At 39.8% G+C, this 22,865-nt stretch overlaps 1 protein-coding gene across 3 annotated transcripts in view; it reads right to left on the bottom strand.

Moving 5' to 3' along the window:
* Positions 1–22,865, bottom strand: part of MATN2 (matrilin 2) — a 200,865-nt gene that overhangs the window by 171,877 nt on the left and 6,123 nt on the right. For all 3 annotated transcript variants that reach the window (XM_077167296.1, XM_077167298.1, XM_077167297.1), the window contains exon 2: positions 2,436–2,603. In XM_077167296.1, coding sequence (XP_077023411.1) covers positions 2,436–2,577 — 142 coding nt within the window. In that variant the 5' untranslated portion in view covers positions 2,578–2,603. The remainder of the gene's footprint in view (positions 1–2,435; positions 2,604–22,865) is intronic.

The following is a 22,865-nucleotide window of genomic DNA, read 5'->3' as shown; positions in this document are numbered from 1 at the left end:
AATAATTTTTTAGTTGAAAAGGGTCCTGATACCAAAAACTTTGAGAGCCAACCCCACTGAGCAGGCAGAGTGGAGCTGTAACTTAGGCCTCTAGGCTCGCTCTCTGATTCCACCCGATGCGTCCTCTCTTTACGTACCTGCCTCCTTCACTACACTGTGGGCTTCTTGACGGGGATAATTCATCTCAAACCCCCTGTGTCTGGCACAGAGTAGAAATAGCAGATGAATGAATGCATTAAGAGGTGACCCCATTCAGACAGATGTCATGGGTCGATGCGTGCCCAGCTTCCAAATATTCATGGGGTGGATGCATACGTGCACGCATTATTTTTTTTTTAACTGGTTCAAATTGTTACTGGGCTTCTAACCTGAACTTAGATATAAGCTATAAATATTTTTTTAATAAAATTGAAACAAAAATATCAACCTAAGAAACCATTCTGCAGTTTCTGCTCTGTTAAAACTTTCATCAAAAGAGACAGCCTAGTTGGCACATAACCAGTGAAACACATCATGCCAGTGGTTGCCATAAAAATATCCAGTGCAATCTGTCGCACAAAAACGGTGAAATGTGGCCTGGACAATGTTCTCAACGCAGACAACACAAAGCCCAGTAAAGCAAACGCTCGTAAAACTCAAGATACTATATTCTAAGAAGGAAGAGGCGGTCATACCATCATTGCAAGGACTGCTAATGAACCATGGCTTCTCCACCCATGCTCCCTGTCAAATAGAACAAAGTAAGACCCAAAGCAGATTGCTCTTGAGAATCCAGACCAACTCCAGGCCAAAGTTGCAGTATTTGCCTTCCGATTTCACGATTCTCATTCATGAGCCAGGAACACACCGGCACATCTGGGAGTGCCCCACAGGGCTTACCCAGTAGACAGTGGCACCCCCACTTCCAGCCCCTCGGGTGGGCTATGTGCCCAGGTCCCTTCCTCTTTATCCCCGACATACATTTTCTAGCAAAATGAGAAGCAGGCAGCAATGCTGGCTGTGAGGGCTAGGGCCTTTTGGCAAAACTGGCTTGTCTTTTAGCTCAGAAGACACATGGTTTCCACTTCAGAGTCTGAGCTATGGGCAGAGGGGGAGGGTGGCAAATGCTGACAACTAAGGAAGATTCTGGGGTGTGTGAAACAGAGAGAGAGAGACAGACAGACTGAGAGACAGAGACAGAGAGACAAAGAAAGAGAGAAGGTGAAAGGGAGGAGAAAGAAAGAAGGAAAGGGAGAAGGGTGTAATGAGATTTGGAGCCAGGCAGAGTATGTGTTTTCCATAAATGTGTGGTGGTTTACCCTGAGAGCCGTCCCGTCAGAAACCCAACAGTGCAATCGCCAGTGGTAATCCGGGAATCAGGCATTTCTAGTTCTACATGTGCATGTTTATTATCATCCTGAAATGATGTTTTAAAAACTCTTAACTGACCTGCTCAACATTTCCCAGTCCTTCTCACATTTCCAGAAGTCTTAGGAGACTAAAGACGTGGGAGCCCCAGGATCACGGGGTCACCGCTTAGGTCAACTTCAGTAAAGATCTGACCTCTCACGCCGGCCCCACGGGGCCCTGAGTGTGATGTCAGATGCTGGGCCTACAGCCCTCTCAGTGGCCTTCACGGGGCATCAGAGTTTACTGACTGGCCAAGAAGAAGTGAATGGAAAACACAGTTTCAGAGAAACAACTTGATCGTATGACTCTCTCAGGCTGTGGTCAGTGTCATCATTTATGGTATGCCTACTATTTAATATATCACCGCATTTACTCCTCCCAAAAGTGTTCCAAAGCCAGCACTGACATCCCCATTTATAGACGAGGAGAGTGGACCTCAGAGAGGCCAACCTCCCAGTCACTCCCCTTCCGAGGCTTAGCAGAGCCCGTAGTTAGAACTGGGCGGATGCATTCTGCATTCTGTGAGCTTTCATGACATTCCTTTCTTTCAGAGCAGAGGAAGGAAAAATTTTCAGCTGAAGAAAACATGTTCACTGGTCCAGAATAAAAAAAACCCTGACATTTTCCATTCCTGTAATGTCTCCAGCCCTCCTCTATGTCTCCCCCTCTTTCTACCAGCCTGCCGGGTCTTTATCCCATGCTGCCATGTGGGGAAGCGTCATTTACACAGATTTAGCTGGACAAATCCAATAAAAAATTCTCATAACACTCCGGCCCAGATAAGTTCGAGAAGGACCTTTGCAGATGAAAAATCTTGCCCTGTATCTTGGAGGAAAATCATGAACCTAAGATTCAAATGCAGGCTTTAAAATAGAAGAGGCTTGATCTCATTTTGAAAACCTTTACATGACCACGTCTTCAACTCCAAACGCAGCCACTGCCGATGAGACCCACCACCCCACTCGCACGTGGTGCTTGCCCTGTGCTCCCATCTGCTGCCCAGCCGCCTTCCTGCCTGCTTCTGCAGGTGGGGCCCCGTCACTTACCCAGGAGGGCCGTCTGGGGGTGGAGCCGAGCGCGTCTCCCTGCAGAGATGGACCTCGAGGGCGGCCGCTCCCTGGCCCCTACTGGGAGGAGAAGGATTTGTCCGAAGATCAGGAGAAAGCAGCTCACCAGCATCTTTTCCATTTTCAAGAAGAGGATGAGGGGCAAGGCTGTAACAACATAACACAAGAAGGGGGCAGGGTGAGATTTCCAGGTTTCCCTGAACTCTGGATGCTGCCTTTTCACGTTTCAAACGTGCCATTTGGGTGTTTGACCCGTAAGAACTCAAGTAACCCCTATCGGTGGGTTCTTTTAGGACACCCGAAGCCGCGCATGCATCGGTGTACTTTTTCATCACTTTCGTCACTATCAGGCTGAAGGGGAAACTTGAAAAAAAAATTCTATCCTGAAGTCAGTTAGCTCAAATAAGTAGTTCAGTGTCACATTCTATATTTTAGACTTGAAAAAGAAAAAATAAAACTGAAGATTCTAAACAATGGTACTCCTTCAGTCTGAGAATAGCGGATGGCACAAATTAACATGTGTAACTGTCCTACAGAATTCCTGTATCACTGATACAAGGTAGACCACGTAGTCAGCCTCCCAGGCGTCTACCTCTTCACGTCCCACAGGTGGCTGTTAGGAGGGGATATGGTCTTAAGAGATTGGGACATGGCTCTGATTCTTGTTAGTTTTGTGACCCCAAACCTCCCAGTTTGGGGAGTAAAATTAGAACGGAAGGGAGTTAAAGGTACTTGACAACCTGGTTATATGACATCAAAACCATTAGGGCTGGCAAAACCTCATGGATAAGGCCAAATCCTGGGTTTGGGGTTTAAAGTTATTCTTCTATTATCGATGACTATCTAATGAGTGTCATAGTAATTTATTAATTTATTTAAGTTGGGTGGAGAGGAGGGAATGCTTAAGGAAGAATAAAATTTAAGCAACATCAATGGCATGTAAAATCATAAGTAAACACTTGTCCTGTACTTTAATCTTTATAGCTCATTTAATCCTTATAACGATCTGGCAGAAATCAGTTATTATTTCCAGTTTTTAGAGATGATGAAACAGCTCAGAGAAGTTTAGTGACTTGACCAAGATTACACAGCTAAAGTAGAGTGGCAAAGTAGCAATTCAAACCCATGGTAAGCAGGCCAATTCACCAATTCATTGATTAGCAGAAAACTCAATTAGCTGAAAGTCAAATCACCAGAAGTCAGTTCATGAAAGGCCATAGCTGTTTCGCTGTCAGAGGCAGGGACAGGGCGGGGCAGGCAGGGGCAGGGGCAGGGACCATTTCCCAAAACTTAAAACAACAACAACAACAACAAATAAGCTTGATAATGTTTATTTGGCAAATAGCTTTCAGGAAATAACCTGGAGATGAACCTAAGCCTGTCAACATAGAAGGTCTACAATTTTTCACACTTGCCATATTGAGGAAGCTCACTATTCACTATGCATTAAAATTATATTAATAATAGTGAATGTTTATTCAGTACTTATGATGTTAAAGATACTGGGCCAACCTTCCTGGCAACGTGGGACAGAGATCTTGGAATGAGCTGAGACTCAGCATCAAGGGATTGAGAAAACCTTCTTGACCAAAAGGGGGAAGAGTGAAGTGAGACAAAGTGTCAATGGCTGAGAGATTCCAAACAGAGTCAAGATGTTATTTTTATGTATCAAGTAGATATTATCTTGTTATTCAAGATGTAATGGAGAGGCTGGAGGGAACTACCTGAAAATGTAGAGCTGTGTTCCAGTAGCTATGTTTCTTGAGGATGATTGAATAATGATACAGCTGTCAAAATGTGACTGTGTAATTGTGAAAACCTTGTGTCTGATGCTCCTTTTATCTACCTTGTCAACAAAGGAGTAGAACGTATGGAATAAAAATAAATAATAGGGGGAACAACTGTTAAAATAGATTTAGTTTGAAATGCTAGTGATCAATGAAAGCGAGGGGTTAGGGTTATGGTAGGTATAATCTTTTTTTTTCTTTCCTGTGTTCGTTTTATCTCTTTTTCTATTGTCTTTTTATTTCTTTTTCTGAATTAATGCAAATGTTCTAAGAAATGATGAATATGCAACTAAATGATGATATTGTGAATTACTGATTATGTATGTTGATGTTTTATTTTATTTCTTAATTTTTTTAATTAATAAATAAATTTTTTTTTTAAATGCATGCCAAAAAAAAAAAAAAAGACACTGGGCCAAGTACACTAGTTGTACTGGGTTGAATGTGTATCCCCAAATTTCATGTCTACCCAGAACCCCAGAATGTGCTCTTATTTGAAAATAGTCTTCACGGATGTAATTAAAGTGAGGTCACACTGAATTAGGGTGGAGCCTGAATCCAATATGACTGATGTCCTTATAAGAGAGAGATCTGGACTCAGAAACACAGTCAGAGACTGAAAACAGCCAGGTGAAGAGGGAGGCAGAGACTGGAGTTGTGCTGCCATAAACTAAGGAACACCTGGGGCTACCAGAGGCTGGAAGAGACAAGGCAGGGTGTTTCCCTAGAAGTTCAGAGGGAGCACGGCCCTGCCAACACCTTAATTTCATACTTCTGGCTTCCAGAACTGTGACAGAATAAATTTCTATTGTTTTAAGTCACCTAGTTTGTGGTAATTGTTATGGCAGCCACAAAAAATAACACAGATGGGGCGGGTTACAGTGGCTCAGCAGGCAGAGTTCCTCCCTGTCATGCTGGAGATCCGGGTTCAATTCCCAGTGCCTGCCCATGCAAAAAAGAAAACACACAAAAACTAACACAGATGTATTAAGTCATTTAATTCTTATGGTAACTCAGAGAAGTTAAGTAACTTGCCCAACTTTGTACAGCTCATAAGGGGTGAACTCCAGAGCACATGTACTCATTCTGCCTACCCCTTTTCAAACACTGAAAGCCCTTTACCAATTAGATTAGCCCCTTTCCATAGCTTCAACTCTGAGATTTCTTCTGAGAAAAGGGGGCAGATTTTGACTCTTTATCTTATCTTAAACCTACTTTCAACGTTTGGCCTACTGTTTTAGTGCTTTCTCCAAAATGAATGAAGTCCATGTTTATATATTTCAAAGCATGTGTCGAGGCCCCCTTCCATCCTGACACATCTGTGCTTACATTCAAACATTTGAAATTTGACGTGGTGGATAATCATTTCCATAAAGCAAACATAATTACACGTGTTTTGGGTTTACTGTGGATTACAAGAAGTGTTTGCATTTTCAAGTCATCGTTGCTAACAGACACTGAGGATAGGTGAAGAGAGTAGGGAGTCAAACATAAACGAGACAAAACACTTCTAGCTGTGTGACCCTGGGCAAGTTACTTATTGTCTCTGTCTCAGTTTCTCCGTCTATAAAGTGGGGAATAATAGACCTGGTAGTTGTATAGATGAAATCATTTATATACATAAAGCACTTAGAACAGGGTCTGGCTCAGAGTAAGTGCTCGATAACATTAGCTATTTATCAATATTATCATTGTGCAATCAAAGCAATATAAAGCATACATTGCTAATTTTGTTAACCAAGCCATTTAATGTAAATTAAATTAACTTTCATACTTGCTTATGAATATAAGTATAACAAAACAAGCAATGACATATAAATCCATAATTTAAAAATATATGTTAGTATCTGAAAGTATTTACATTTTTTTTCCCAAAATGCAGTAGCAAGACAGCCATGGAGTGGTAGAAAATATTTGCAAAATATTTATCTGATGAAGGATTTATATCCAGAATTTATAAATAGCTCTTACAACTCAATGATAATAAGGCAAACAACCCACTTAAAAATGTGGAACAGATTTAAACAGAAACTGAACCAAAGAAGATATTTGGATGGCAATGAAGCACAGGAAAAGATGTTTAACATCCTTAGTCATTAGAAAAATGTAAATTAAAACCACAATGAGACTAAAAGCATCAAATACTTAGGAATGAACTTAACTAGGGACGTAAAGGACTTGTACACAGAAAACTACATAACATTGCTAAAAGCAATCAAAGGAGATCTAAATAGGTGGGAAGACATTCCCTGCTCATGGACAGGAACGCTAAATAGAGTTAAGCTGTCAATTCTCCCCAAGTTGATCTACAGATTCAACACAGTACCAATCAAAATTCCAACAACCTACTTTGAAGATTTGGAAAAGCTAACCAGCAAATTCATCTGGAAGGGAAAGAGACCCCGAATAGCTAAAAGTACCCTAATAAAGAAGAATGAAGTGGAAGGATTAACACTCCCTGACTTTAAAACCTATTATAAAGCCACAGGGGTCAAAACAGCATGGTACTGGCACAAAGACAGAAGCATTGACCAATGGAGTTGATTTGAGAGTGCAGAAACAGACCATCAAATCTATGGTCAACTGATTTTTGACAAGACCCCCATATCCTCTGAACTGGGACAAAATAGTCTTTTCAATAACTGGGCATGGAAGAACTGGATACCAATAGCCAAGAGAATGAAAGAGGACCCCTAGCTTATACCCTACACAAAAATTAACTCAAAGTGGATCAAACACCTAGATATAAGAAGTAGCACCATAAAGCTTCTAGAAGAAAATGTAGGGAAACATTCTCAAGACCTAGTAATAGGAGGTAGCCTCCTAAACTTTACACCCAAAGCACAAGCAACAAAAGAAAACATAGATAAATGGGAACTCCTTAAAAATCAAATGCCTCTGCACCTCAAAAGACTGTCAAAAAGGTGAAGAGGCAGCCAACTCAATGAGAGAAAATATTTGGAAACCACATATCAGACAAAGGCTTGATTTTCTGTATAAACAAAGAAATCATAAAACTCAACCAAAAAAGAACAAACAACCCAATTATAAAATGGGCTAAAGATATGAATAGGCATTTTTCAGAGGAGCAAATACAGATGGCTCAAAAGCACATGAAGAGATGCTCATTTTCACTGGCTATAAGGGAAATGCAGATCAAGACTACAATGAGATACCACCTCACACCTATAAGAATGGCTGCTATTAAACAATCAGGAAGCTATAAATGTTGGAGAGGATGTGGAGAAAGTGGAACACTTATGTACTGCTGGTGGGAATGTGTAAGGGTGCAGCCACTATGGAAGACTGTTTGGCGGTTCCTTACGAAACTAAATATTAAGTTGCCCTATGACCCAGCAATACCCAGAAGAGCCGAAAGCAATGATACAAGCAGACATTTGCATACCGATGTTCAAAGCAGCATTATTCACAATTGCCAAAAGATGGAAACAAAACAAATGTCCATTAACAGACGAGTGGATCAACAAAATGTGGTATATACATATGATGGAATATTATGCAGCAGTAAGACAAGATGATGTCCTGAAGCACATGACAAGATGGATGAGACTTGAGGACATAATGCTGAGCAAAATAAGCCAGACACAAAAGGATAGATACTGTATGATTCCACTTTTATGACCAGCATAAAGGTATAATCAGAGGCTTATAATACAGAATACAGGTGACTTAGAGATACATAGAAGCTAGAGATGGGTGAACCGTTAGGTAATGAGGTTGAACTCCAATGTAAGGGAATAGATAGGAGCGAATGTGATTCTCTAGTGGGTCGAGAAATAATATTGCCATATTGAAGATGAACAAGATTGAAAGTGGTTGTATAGACCTACGTGTCCCACTGAATCACATTAGAAATATGAATGAGTTATCGTAATAAGTACTCCAAAGATATGATTTTTGTATAAAGAGTGTTTAAGTCCAGGACACATGGGGAAAACTGCTATTGCATACTATGAGCTATGTTCAAAAGGAAACCATCAACATTACCACAGCAACAAAAGAGGTAAATAATGGGCTGAAAGACAAGAGTTAAGAGGAGGTTTAGATTTCCTATTTGGTGAAGATGTGTTTATTGGTTTTCTGTCTCTTGGGAACAATGAAATTATCTAAAATTGAGAATGTTGATGGACTGTGGACTTTGGGCCCTCTACATGATGCCTGACGAATGCAGGAGGCTGAAGGACGCACTGACGGAGGAGATTGGTGAATGATGGTGTATACTTATGAACAAAGGTTGTGCTGCTACAAAAAGGAACAATGCTGTGAGGCATGCAAAATGTGAATGAACATGTAGAACATTTGATGAGACAAAATAAGCCGGAAACAAAAGAACAATGGTATGCTCACCTTTAGAAAATGCTTTTAAGAAAACAGGGGCCTAGATTGGAAGCTTTTAGAGCAGACACATTAAGTCCGAAGTGGTGAGTATTATTTCTGGATTTTGAGGGGCTGTTTTGTATATATAACCTGATATTTACAGATAAGAATAATGAAGCCGAACAGGTTGGGGTTAAAGTAATTCAGAACATACTGGTAAGGAAGACTGTCTATATTTTAAAACCACACATACTCTTTGAGACCAAAGAAAGATAAGTTTATTTGATCTGGAACTGAAGTTTTCTGTAGTGCATAATCTAATTCAACCTATCTGTAGAGCTCATTCGAACAACTGAAACACAGAATAAGAAAGAGATCTTTAATCCTGCATAGATTATTGCAATGCCTGGAAATATCCTAGAGCATATTAACTAGGTAATCAAAAAGTATTGGAAAAGTTCCCTGAGGTGGGGGGCAGAAAGAATATGGAACTATTAAATCTTACCATCAGGGAATCCCCTGATACTGTGTCAAACTTTAGGGACACCCAAATCAATAGGCCATGTCCTTGATCATGAGGCTTACTCTTGCAAAGCATACGTAGGTAGCACAGAAGCTTAGACTACCTATAGGCATGCCTAAGAGTTACTTCTGGAGGACCTCTGTTGTTGCTCAGATGTGGCCTCAGTCTCTATAAGCCCAACTCTGCAAGTGAAATCATTGCCCTCCCCCTGACATGCAAAATGACATCCAGGGGTGAAAGTCTCCCTGGCGAGGTGGAAGATGATTCCCAGGGATGAATCCAGACCTAGCACTGTGGGATCAACAGTTCCATCCTGACCAAAAGGGGGAAAAGAAGTGTAATTAATAAAGTATCAGTATCAGAGAGAGTTCAAATAGAGTCGTGAGGCTACTCTAGAGGTTGCTCTTATGCAAGCTTCAGGTAGACCTTGCTACCTATCATAACCTGCCAACCCCCACCAGGACCATTCCAGCCAATTCTAAAGAACACCTAAGGCAATATACAAGATTCCACAAGGGTTCCAGGCACTAGAGTAACTTTCCAGAAACCTACAACCTCCAGATGGGGCCCTGGTGCAGATAAGTCCTGAAACCTAGTCCAGCCTCTCCATAACATCAGATAGTCCCATCTCCCTATCCCATGTTAGTGACAGACCCTTCCAATATCAAAAATTCAGAATTGCCATAGCCCAAAAAACCCCAATGAGAGGTATTTAAAGATCAAAGGTAATGGTGGAATTATACATAGAAGATAGGACTTAACAAATGCATATGAATGCTGAATCATTAAATTGATATCTCATTTAGTCTCCAGTATTTTAGAGCAGCTAGGAGTAAAAACCTAAAATTGTGAAATTGTAACCCATGTCAAAGTCTGAAATATGTTTTACAACTAATTGTGGTGCTATGCTTTGAAATGTATAGCTTTTTTGTATATATGTTATTGTTCACAAAAAAAGAAGGAAAAAAAAGTCAATTGTGATGATAAAAATATTTAAGCCCTCTAGCCTCCTATATTCTGGAGCAGTTAAAAGGAAAAATATGAGAGGATCATACAGTAGCCCATGACAAACTCTGGGATCTGTCCTGTAGCCACTTGTTGAAGAGTACTTTGAAAACTATTGCTTTTTATTTCTTTGCTTTGTATATATGTTATACTATACAATAAAAAAGGTTAAAAAAGAACATACACACATAGACTTCCAGGTCAAGATGGCGTCTTAACAATGTGCTCGTTTTAGTTCATACTCAAGAACAACTACGAAATAACCAGAAACAGTGCAGAACAGCTCCTGGGGCCACGTCAGTGACCAGACACACAGCATACCCCAGTCTGGACCAGCTGGACTGGCTGCAAGCACCCCCCAGAACCGTGAGTTCCCAAAGCTGCAGCAGCCAGCGCCCCTCCCCAACAGGCCGCTTCCCAGAGGGGAAAGGGAAGGACTTTACCAGCAGCAGGGACTAGGCACAATCAAACGCCAATTGTGGAACTAATTAACAAATTCTGACTACTAAAAATAGGCCCCCAGCTTAGGTGAACCTAATCAAAGTGGAGGTTGCTCATTTTTGCCCTGGCACCAAGGACTGACAGAAAAAGGGGGATAAAAGAAGGAAACAGAGGTTTTAGTGGCTATGTATCTACAAAGGCTTACTGCCTCTGGATACAGCGGCAGGACTTTTCAGGCTGCAACTGCCCCAGGCATAGGCAGATGTGAGCTCTTTTGGGGGCTTGTCTGGAGCCTGTGCCTTCCCCAGGAGAGGGGTGAAGCCCAACTCAGGTGGAATCCATCCCTCAAGGAATTCAGACCCCATGGCTTGGTAATTTGAAGCCATTAAAACCAGCCTACAACCTCTCCTCTGTCTCCACCACTCCCCCACCAGGGAGAGTCTGCCAAAGTTAAAGGTACTGTATCATCTTATGCTGGTGGGACCTGCAGGCAGACAAGCACCACACACAGTGCTGGATAAGAAAAACAGAGTCCAGAGACTTCACAGGAAGGTCTTTCAACCTGCTGGGTCTCATCCTCGGAAAACTGACACAGGTGACTCTTTCCTCATGATAGGAGGCCAGTTTGGTCTGGGAAAATCTGGCTGGGGTCTATAACATCTAAGTAGACCCTCCTAAGTGTGTGTGAAGGGAAAGGCACCACACAAGCAGGGCAAGAAACAAGAAAACAAGAACTGAAAAATTCTCCTCCGTTAAACAAAACTTAAGCTAAGGTCCAGATAAAGCTGAACGGAATGTCAAAGAACAGATAGACGACAAATTCATCCAGCAAGAAAACCCTAGATAAAAGAAGTGAAAGCAATCTCCAGAATAAACTAATTAAGGTAATTAAATGCCTAGATGCCAGCAAAAAATAACAAATCACACTAGGAAATTGAAGATATGGCCCAGTCAAAGGAACAAACCAACAATTTAAATGACATACAGGAGCTGAAACAATTAATTCAGAATGTACGAACAGACATGGAAAACCTCATCAAAAACCAAATCAATGACTTAAGGGAGGATATAAAGAAGGCAAGGAAAGAACAAAAAGAAGAAACTGAAAGTCTGAAAAAACAATCACAGAACTTATGGGAATGAAAGACACAGCAGAAGAGATGAAAAAAACAATGGAAACCTACAATGGTAGATTTCGAGAGACAGAACATAGGATTTCTGAACTGGAGGACGGAACGTCTGAAATCTGACAAGAAACAGAAATATAGGGGAAAAAATGGAAAAATATGAGCAGGGACTCAGGGAATTGAAAGACAATATGAAGCGCACAAATACACATGTTGTGGATGTCCCAGAAGGAGAAGAGAAGGGAAAAGGAGGAGAAAAACTAATGGAGGAAATTATCACTGAAAATTTCCCAACTCTTATGAAAGACTTAAAATTACAGATCCAAGAAGTGCAGCATACCCCAAAGAGAATAGATCCAAATAGACATACTCCAAGACATTTAATAATCAGAATGTCAGAGGTCAAAGAAAAAGAGGGGATCTTGAAAGCAGCAAGAGAAAAACAATCCATTACATACAAGGGAAGCCCAATAAGACTATGCGCAGACCTCTCAGAAGAAATCATGGAGGCGAGAAGACAGTGGGATGATATATTTAAATTATTAAAAGAGAAAAACTGCCAACCAAGAATTCTATATCTAGCAAAATTGTCCTTCAAAAATGAGGGAGAAATTAAAACATTTTCAGACAATAAATCACTGAGAGAATTTGTGACCAAGAGACCAGCTCTGCAAGAAATACTAAAGGGAGCACTAGAGACAGATAGGAAGACAGAAGAGAGAGGTGTGGAGAAGAGTGTAGAAAGGAAGACTATGAGTAAAAGTAAAAAGAAGGAAAATTAGATATGACATATAAAATCCAGAAGACAAAATAGTAGAAGAAAGTACTATCCATGCAGTAATAACACTGAATGTTAATGGATTAAACTCTCCAGTCAACAGACAAAGTCTGGCAGAATGGATTAAAAAACAGGACCCATCTATATGCTGTCTTTTTTTTTTTTTTTTTTTTTTTTAGCTTTCATTTGCATTTATTTTAAACTGAATTTATTCCCGAGCCATAAGTTTTTGTTTCTTCAGTTTCTTCTGGGATATTTTTTTCTTCTGTGCAACCTCCTCTTCTGGTTTAGGAACAATCTGTTCTTTTTCAGTAAGGATCATCTCAATGTGGCAAGGGGAGCTCATGTATGGGTTAATCTGACCATGAGCTCTGTAAGTCCTGCGGCGCATCTTAGGGGCTTTGTTCACCTGGATGTGCTCAATGACCAGAGAAACGACATCTAAACCCTTAAGTTCAGCATTACTCTCTGCATTTTTAAGAATGTGCAACAAAAACTCAGCACTCTTTTTGGGCCACCGACCCTGCGTCCAGCCCCACTGTTTGGCCTGGGCACACCTACCAACACCACCATTGTAACGATGGAAGGGAACACATTGCTTCTGTAAAGTGACATCTTTTAGATACTTGGTGGCTTTTCGAATATGCTTACCCTTGATAGCCTGAGCAGTTTCTCGGGTGTTCTTAAAGTGAACACGAAGATTTGAACCTCTTGATTTGCATGATTTTGTAGGGTTTTCTGGGTCAAGTGAATAGCGAACCATTTTTAGCGATCACCTAGGGCCGCTTAGGCGAAGAGGAAGAGCCTATATGCTGTCTTTACTCAAAGGTCACGAGGCCAAGGACACAAATGGACATTTACACACCAATGTTTATAGCAGCATTATTAACAATTACCAAGAGATGGAAACAGCCAAAATGTCCATCAACAGACAGTTGGCTAAATAAACTGTGACATTTACATAAAATGGAATATTATGCAGCTGTAAGACAGAATAAAGTTATGAAGTATGTAACAACATGAATGGACCTTAAGGACATTATGCTGAGTGTGATTAGCCAAAACCAAAAGGACAAACACTGTATGGTCTCACTGATACGAACTGACATTAGTGAATAAACTTGGAATATTTCCTCGGTAACAGAGACCATCAGGAGATAGAAATAGGGTAAGATATTGGGTGATTGGAGCTGAAGGGATACATATTGTGCAACAGGACTGAATATAAAAACTCAGAAATGGACAGCACAATATTACCTAACTGTAATACAATTATGTTAAAACACTGAATGAAACTGCATATGAGAATGATAGAGGAAGGAGGCTGGGGCATAAATGAAATCACAAAGAAAAATAGACTATTATAAAGATTGAGATGGTGTAATCTAGGAATGCCTAGAGTGTATAATGATAGTAACTAAATGTACAAATTTAAAAATGTTTTTGCATGAGGAAGAACAAAAGAATGTCATTACTGCAGTGTGCTGAAAACAGACGGTAATTAATATTTTAAAATTTCAACTAATGTGGGAGACTAAAGCAAAAAATGTTTATTTGGTACAAATCTATACTTTGAGTAGTGCATCTCCTAATATAACTTATGTAGATAGTTGATTGAACACCTTAAGTACATGGAACTTTGTATAGGACATGAGATTTTGTTGATTTGTCCAGGTGATGCCCTGATGAATCCCAGAGTGATTTGATCAGTGAGTGGAAAAGTATTTGCAAAGTCCCCTTCAGGGAATGGTGAGAACAGGGGAAAACTTAACTTCCCCAAGTTGAATTCTTGATATTCTCACAAGCAGTGTGGACAACCAAAGCTATAGGCTGAGCCCCCAGTCTTGGGCTTTGTTCATATGAAACGTAACCCCACAGGGGATAGGTCTAGCCTACTTAAAATTAGGCCTAAGAGACCCCTTTTGTTGCTCAGATGTGGCCTCTCTCTCCAGCCAACACAGCAAGCAGACTCACCACCCTCCCTCTGACTACGTGGGACATGACTACCAGGGGTGTGGATCTTCCTGGCAGCGTGGGACAGAAATCCCAGAATGAGCTGAGATTCAGCATCAAGGGATTGAGAAAAACTCTAGAATGAGCTGAGACCCAGCATCAAGGGATTGAGAAAACCTTCTCGACCAAAAGGGTGAAAAGTGAAATGAGACAAAATGTCAATGGCTCAGAGATTCCAAACAGAGTCGAGAGGTTATCCTGGAGGTTATTCTTATGCATTAAGTAGATATCACCTTGTTATCCAAGATGTAATGGACAGGCCGGAGGGAACAGCCTGAAAATGTAGAGCTGTGTTCCAGTAGCCATGTTTCTTGATGATGATTGTATAATGATACAGCTTTCACAATGTGACTGTGTGATTGTGAAAACCTTGTGTCTGATGCTCCTTTTATGTACCTTGTCAACAGATGAGAGGAACATATGGAATAAAAATAAATAATAGGGGGAACAAATGTTAAAATAGATTTAGTTTGAAATGCTAGTGATCAATGAAAGGGATCAGTAAGGGGTATGGCCTGTATAATTTTTTTTCTGTTTGTTATATTTTTCTGTTGTCTTTTTATTTCTTTTTCTGAATTGATGCTAATGTTCTGGGAAATGATCATGATGATGAATATGCAACTATGTGATGATATTGTGAATTTCTGAGTGCATGTGTTGGGAAAGTTTGTGTTTTTATAATTTTTTTAATTAATAAAAAATTAAAACAAAACAAAACAAAACATACAAACAATGAGATACTATGACAAACCCATTAGAATAGCTAAAATTAAGAAGCAAAATAGTGCAGCCACTTTGGAACACAGTTGGGCAGTTTTTCATAAAGTTAAACACTAAACACACACTTCCCACATGGCATAGGGTGACCGACTGTCCCAGTTTTAACACTAAAAATCCTGCATCAGGAGATATCCCTCAGTCCCAGGCAAATCAGGCCAGTTAGTCTCCTACCAGCAACCCTACTCCTAGGTATTTAACCAAAAAATAGGAAAATATGTCCTTACAAAGACTTGTACTCAGCTGTTCACAGTAGCTTTATTCATAAAAGCCAAAAACAGGAAACAACTCAAATATCTATGAACTGGTGAATAGTAAACAGATTATGGTATATCCATATAATGGAATACTACACAGCACTTAAAGAAACAATCTACTGGATGAATCTCAAAACAATTATGCTGAGTGAAAGACACCAGACACAGAATGATGAACAAAACTAGATGAGTGAAAGCAGGACAGTGGTTCCATCGGCTAGGGGTGGGAGAAGGAGATTGGCTACAAAGGGGCGTGAAGGGAATCTGAGGAGTGATGGAAACCCTTTTTTTCCGGATTATGGTGGATGTTACATGTCTATTACCTTGTCAAAACTCATCAAATTCTACTATTAAAATTGATGAATTCTATTGTATGCAAATTTAATTCAAAAAGCTATTTTTTAAAAAAGTAAAAGAATGGGGGAAGAAAAGATACCACATACACACCAACTCACATAAAACCAGTATGGCAATATTAATATCAGAAAAGACAGATTGTTCTTAAAATGCAACGGCGGACTTCCGGAGAAGATGGCGGCTTAGTAAGACGCGCGGAGCTTAGTTTCTCCTCCAGAACAGCTACTAAGGGAGTAGAAACGATACAGAATAGCTCCCAAAGCCATGACAGAGATAAAAAAAGACAGCGTACCCCATCCTGGAATGGCTGGCTGGCTGAGAGAACCCGCTCTGGTGAGATCGCCGAGGGGCGCGGACTTCACCGGGCGGGATGGCAAGCGGCCGGAGTAACTCCCTTCCCCCTTCCCGGGCCGGCTGGGAGAATTGGACAGGCGGTCCCCTCAAACCGCGGTGGCTGGCGCCCACACCACGTGCGGCCCCCCGGACCAACTGAGAGAATTGGATCAGAAAACCCCAGGCCGCGGAGAACGGTGACGGGGGGTGGGGCCCTTCCAAACCCGTGACTCCCTGGGAACGGTGCACTCTCCCGGGTGGACCGCTGCGGCTGGCGCCCTCCTGCCACGTTTGGCGCCCCGGGCTGACTAGGAAATTCGGACGGGTGCTTTCCCGGGCTGCCGTGGCCAGCGACCCTCCCCACGTTCGGACCCCGGGCCGGCTGGCACTCTTCCAAGCCACTTCGGCTAGTGAACCTCCCGGAAGGCGAGAGTTTTCCAAAGTTAAAGGACCCACAGCACCTTTTACTGGTGGGACCCGCAGACAAACGTGTGCCACGAGCGCCACCTACTGGGCAGGATAAGAAAAACAGAACCCAGAGATTTCACAGAAAAATCCTCCAAACTTTTGGATCCAACACCCAGGGAAATCTGTCTAAATGCGCAGACGCCAGCAGAAGATAACGGATTACGCTCAAAAAATTGAAAATATGGCCCAGTCAAAGGAACAAACCAATAGTTCAAATGAGATACAGGAGCTGAGACAACTAATGCTGAATATACGAACAGAAATGGAAAACCTCTTCAAAAACGAAATAGATAAATTGAGGGAGGACATGAAGAAGACATGGGCTGAACATAAAGAAGAAATAGAAAAACTGAAAAAAACAAATCACAGAACTTATGGAAGTGAAGGACAAAGTAGAAAAGATGGAAAAAACAATGGATACCTACAATGATAGATTCAAAGAGACAGAAGATAGAATTAGTGATTTGGAGGATGGAACATCTGAATTCCAAAAAGAAACAAACTATCGGGAAAAGAATGGAAAAATTTGAACAGGGTATCAGGGAACTCTAGGACAATATGAAGCGCACAAATATACGTGTTGTGGGTGTCCCAGAAGGAGAAGAGAAGGGAAAAGGAGGAGAAAAACTAATGGAAGAAATTATCACTGAAAATTTCCCAACTCTTACGAAAGACCTAAAATTACAGATCCAAGAAGTGCAGTGCACCCCAAAGATATTAGACCCAAATAGGCGTTCTCCAAGACACTTACTAGTTAGAATGTCAGAGGTCAAAGAGAAAGAGAGGATATTGAAAGCAGCAAGAGAAAAACAATCCATCACATACAAGGGAAACCCAATAAGACTATGTGTAGATTTCTCAGCAGAAACCATGGAGGCTAGAACACAGTGGGATGATATATTTAAATTACTAAAAGAGAAAAACTGCCAACCAAGACTCCTATATCCAACAAAATTGTCCTTCAAAAATGAGGGGGAAATTAAAACATTCTCAGACAAAAAGTCACTGAGAGAAATTGTGACCAAGAGACCAGCTCTGCAAGAAATACTAAAGGGAGCACTAGAGTCAGATACGAAAAGACAGAAGAGAGAGGTATGGAGAAGAGTGTAGAAAGAAGGAAAATCAGATATGATATATATAATACAAAAGGCAAAATGGTAGAGGAAAATATTATCCAAACAGTAATAACACTAAATGTTAATGGACTGAACTCCCCAATCAAAAGACATAGACTGGCAGAATGGATTGAAAAACAGGATCCTTCTATATGCTGTCTACAGGAAACACATCTTAGACCCAAAGATAAACATAGGTTGAAAGTGAAAGGTTGGGAAAAGATATTTCATGCAAATAACAACCAGAAAAGAGCAGGAGTGGCTATACTAATATCCAACAAATTAGACTTCAAATGTAAAACAGTTAAAAGAGACAAAGAAGGACACTATCTACTAATAAAAGGAACAACTAAACAAGAAGACATAACAATCATAAATATTTACGCACCGAACCAGAATGCCCCAAAAATACGTGAGGAATACACTGCAAACACTGAAAAGGGAAATAGACACAAATACCATAATAGTTGGAGACTTCAATTCCCCACTCGCATCAATGGACAGAACATTTAGACAGAGGATCAATAAAGAAATAGAGAATCTGAATATTACTATAAATGAGCTAGACTTAACAGACATTTATAGGACATTACATCCCACAACAGCAGGATACACCTTTTTCTCAAGTGCTCATGGATCATTCTCAAAGATAGACCATATGCTGGGTCACAAAGCAAGTCTTAACAAATTTAAAAAGATTGAAATCATACACAACACTTTCTCGGATCATAAAGGAATGAAGTTGGGAATCAATAATAGGCGGAGTGCCAGAAAATTCACAAATACGTGGAGGCTCAACAACACACTCTTAAACAACGAGTGGGTCAAAGAAGAAATTGCAAGAGAAATTAGCAAACACCTCGAGGCGAATGAAAATGAAAACACAACATATCAAAACTTATGGAATGCAGCAAAGGCAGTGCTAAGAGGGAAATTTATTGCCCTAAATGCCTTTATCAGAAAAGAAGAAAAGGCAAAAATGCAGGAATTAACTGTCCACTTGGAAGAACTGGAGAAAGAACAGCAAACTAATCCCAAAGCAAGCAAAAGGAAAGAAATAACAAAGATCAGAGCAGAAATAAATGAAATTGAAAACATGAAAACAATAGAGAAAATCAATAAGACCAGAAGTTGGTTCTATGAGAAAATCAATAAGATTGATGGGCCCTTAGCAAGACTGACAAAAAGAAGAAGAGAGAGGATGCAAATAAATAAGATCAGAAATGGAAGAGGAGACATAACTACTGACCTCACAGAAATAAAGGCGGTAATAACAGGATACTATGAACAACTTTACGCTAATAAATACAACAATTTAGAGGAAATGGACGGGTTCCTGGGAAGACATGAACAACCAACTTTGACTCAAGAAGAAATAGATGACCTCAACAAACCAATCACAAATAAAGAAATTGAATTAGTCATTCAAAAGCTTCCTAAAAAGAAAAGTCCAGGACCAGATGGCTTCACATGTGAATTCTACCAAACATTCCAGAAAAAATTAGTACCAACTCTGCTCAAACTCTTCAAAAAAATCGAAGTGGAGGGAAAATTACCTAATTCATTCTATGAAGCCAACATCACCCTCATACCAAAACCAGGCAAAGATATTACAAAAAAAGAAAACTACAGACCAATCTCTCTAATGAATATAGATGCAAAAATCCTCAATAAAATTCTAGCAAATCGTATCCAACAACACATTAAAAGAATTATACATCATGACCAAGTAGGATTCATCCCAGGTATGCAAGGATGGTTCAACATAAGAAAATCAATTAATGTAATATACCATATCAACAAATCAAAGCAGAAAAATCACATGATCATCTCAATTGATGCAGAGAAGGCATTTGACAAGATTCAACAACCTTTCCTGTTGAAAACACTTCAAAAGATAGGAATACAAGGGAACTTCCTTCAAATGATAGAGGGAATATATGAAAAACCCACAGCTAATATCATCCTCAATGGGGAAAAATTGAAAACTTTCCCCCTAAGATCAGGAACAAGACAAGGATGTCCACTATCACCACTATTATTCAACATTGTGTTGGAGGTTCTAGCCAGAGCAATTAGGCAAGAAAAAGAAATACAAGGCATCAAAATAGGAAAGGAAGAAGTAAAACTATCACTGTTTGCAGATGATATGATACTATACGTCGAAAACCCGGAAAAATCCACAACAAAACTACTAGAGCTAATAAATGAGTACAGCAAAGTAGCAGGTTACAAGATCAACATTCAAAAATCTGTAGCATTTCTATACACTAGTAATGAACAAGCTGAGGGGGGAATCAAGAAACGAATCCCATTTACAATTGCAACTAAAAGAATAAAATACCTAGGAATAAATTTAACTAAAGAGACAAAAAACCTATATAAAGAAAACTACAAAAAACTGTTAAAAGAAATCACAGAAGACCTAAATAGATGGAAGGGCATACCGTGTTCATGGATTGGAAGACTAAATATAGTTAAGATGTCAATCCTACCTAAATTGATTTACAGATTCAATGCAATACCAATCAAAATCCCAACGACTTATTTTTCAGAAATAGAAAAACCAATAAGCAAATTTATCTGGAAGGGCAAGGTGCCCCGAATTGCTAAAAACATCTTGAGGAAAAAAAAACGAAGCTGGAGGTCTCGCGCTGCCTGACTTTAAGGCATATTATGAAGCCACAGTGGTCAAAACAGCATGGTATTGGCATAAAGATAGATATATCGACCAATGGAATCGAATAGAGTGCTCAGATATAGACCCTCTCATCTATGGACATTTGATCTTTGATAAGGCAGTCAAGCCAACTCACCTGGGACAGAACAGTCTCTTCAATAAATGGTGCCTAGAGAACTGGATATCCATATGTAAAAGAATGAAAGAAGACCCGTATCTCACACCCTATACAAAAGTTAACTCAAAATGGATCAAAGATCTAAACATTAGGTCTAAGACCATAAAACAGTTAGAGGAAAATATTGGGAGATATCTTATGAATCTTACAACTGGAGGCGGTTTTATGGACCTTAAACCTAAAGCAAGAACACTGAAGAAGGAAATAAATAAATGGGAGCTCCTCAAAATTAAACACTTTTGTGCATCAAAGAACTTCATCAAGAAAGTAGAAAGACAGCCTACACAACGGGAGACAATATTTGGAAATGACATATCAGATAAAGGTCTAGTATCCAGAATTTATAAAGAGATTGTTCAACTCAACAACAAAAAGACAGCCAACCCAATTACAAAATGGGAAAAAAACTTGAACAGACACCTATCAGAAGAGGAAATACAAATGGCCAAAAGGCACATGAAGAGATGCTCATTGTCCCTGGCCATTCGAGAAATGCAAATCAAAACCACAATGAGATATCATCTCACACCCACCAGAATGGCCATTATCAACAAAACAGAAAATGACAAGTGCTGGAGAGGATGCGGAGAAAGAGGCACACTTATCCACTGTTGGTGGGAATGTCAAATGGTGCAACCACTGTGGAAGGCAGTTTGGCGGTTCCTCAAAAAGCTGAATATAGAATTGCCATACGACCCAGCAATACCATTGCTGGGAATCTACTCAAAGGACTTAAGGGCAAAGACACAAACGGACATTTGCACACCAATGTTTATAGCAGCATTATTTACAATTGCAAAGAGATGGAAACAGCCAAAACCTCCATCAACAGAAGAGTGGCTAAACAAACTGTGGTATATACGTACGATGGAATATTATGCAGCTTTAAGACAGGATAAACTTATGAAGCATGTAATAACATGGATGGACCTAGAGAACATCATGCTGAGTGAGTCTAGCCAAAAACTAAAGGACAAATACTGTATGGTCCCACTGATGTGAACGGACATTCGAGAATAAATTTGGAATATGTCATTGGTAACAGAGTCCAGCAGGAGGTAGAAACAGGGTAAGATAATGGGCAATTGGAGCTGAAGGGATACAGACTGTGCAACAGGACTAGATACAAAAACTCAAAAATGGACAGCACAATAATACCTAATTGTAAAGTAATCATGTTAAAACACTGAATGTAGCTGCATCTGAGCTATAGGTTTTTGTTTTGTTTTGTTTTGTTTTGTTTTTACTATTATTACTTTTATTTTTTTTCTCTATATTAACATTCTATATCTTTTTCTGTTGTGTTGCTAGTTCTTCTAAACCGATGCAAATGTACTAAGAAACGATGATCATGCATCTATGTGATGATGTTAAGAATTACTGATTGCATATGTAGAATGGTATGATTTCTAAACGTTGGGTTAATTTCTTTTTTTCCATTAATTAAAAAAAAAAAAGAGAAGGGGTAATTGGAGCTGAAGGGATACAGACTGTGCAACAGGACTGGATATAAAAACTCAGAAATGGACAGCACAATACTACCTAATTGTAATGCAATTATGTTAAAACATTGAATGAAGCTGCATGGGAGGTATAGGTTTTTTTTTTTCTCTCTATTATCGTTTTAATTCTTATTCTGTTGTTTTTTTATTTCTTTTTCTAAATCGATGAAAATGTACTAAGAAATTATGAATATGCAACTATGTGATGATATTAAGAATTACTGATTGTACATGTAGAATGGAATGATTTCTAAATGTTTTGTTAATTTTTTTTTAATTAATAAAAAAAAAGATGCAATGGCAGTGAAAAATAAGGCAGCGTGTGTAGCTCAGCGCAGTGATTGTTTCTTGGTTCCAGCTGCTGGCATTTGAAGAACTGGAGCCATTTCCAACTGGAAATTGGAATGCTATTTGAGAACAGTCCCTTTCATATATGGGCATATGAGAACAATTGCAGTGCTGAGAAATAAAGGCTAATTCAATCTGAACAGAATCCATAAAGGGTATTTAAGAAACACGATAGCTTTGACCTTCATTTTAGCAATATTTCTTCTCTCCATGAGGCCATGAATCTTTTCATTTAACTTTACAAGGGGGTGGAGGAAGGAAGAGAGAAGGAGATTGTCCTAACCCTCATAGCTACAAGTTCTTCTAAGCATGACTGTTCCAAGTAAGTTGACAAGTGAGCAGAATCCTCTTGGAGTAGACACGATCTGCTATGGGCCTCAAG

The sequence above is a fragment of the Tamandua tetradactyla genome, chromosome 6 (assembly GCF_023851605.1).
Source record: "Tamandua tetradactyla isolate mTamTet1 chromosome 6, mTamTet1.pri, whole genome shotgun sequence".
Taxonomy (NCBI): Eukaryota; Metazoa; Chordata; class Mammalia; order Pilosa; family Myrmecophagidae; genus Tamandua; species Tamandua tetradactyla.
This window is presented reverse-complemented; position numbering and strand designations above follow the sequence as displayed.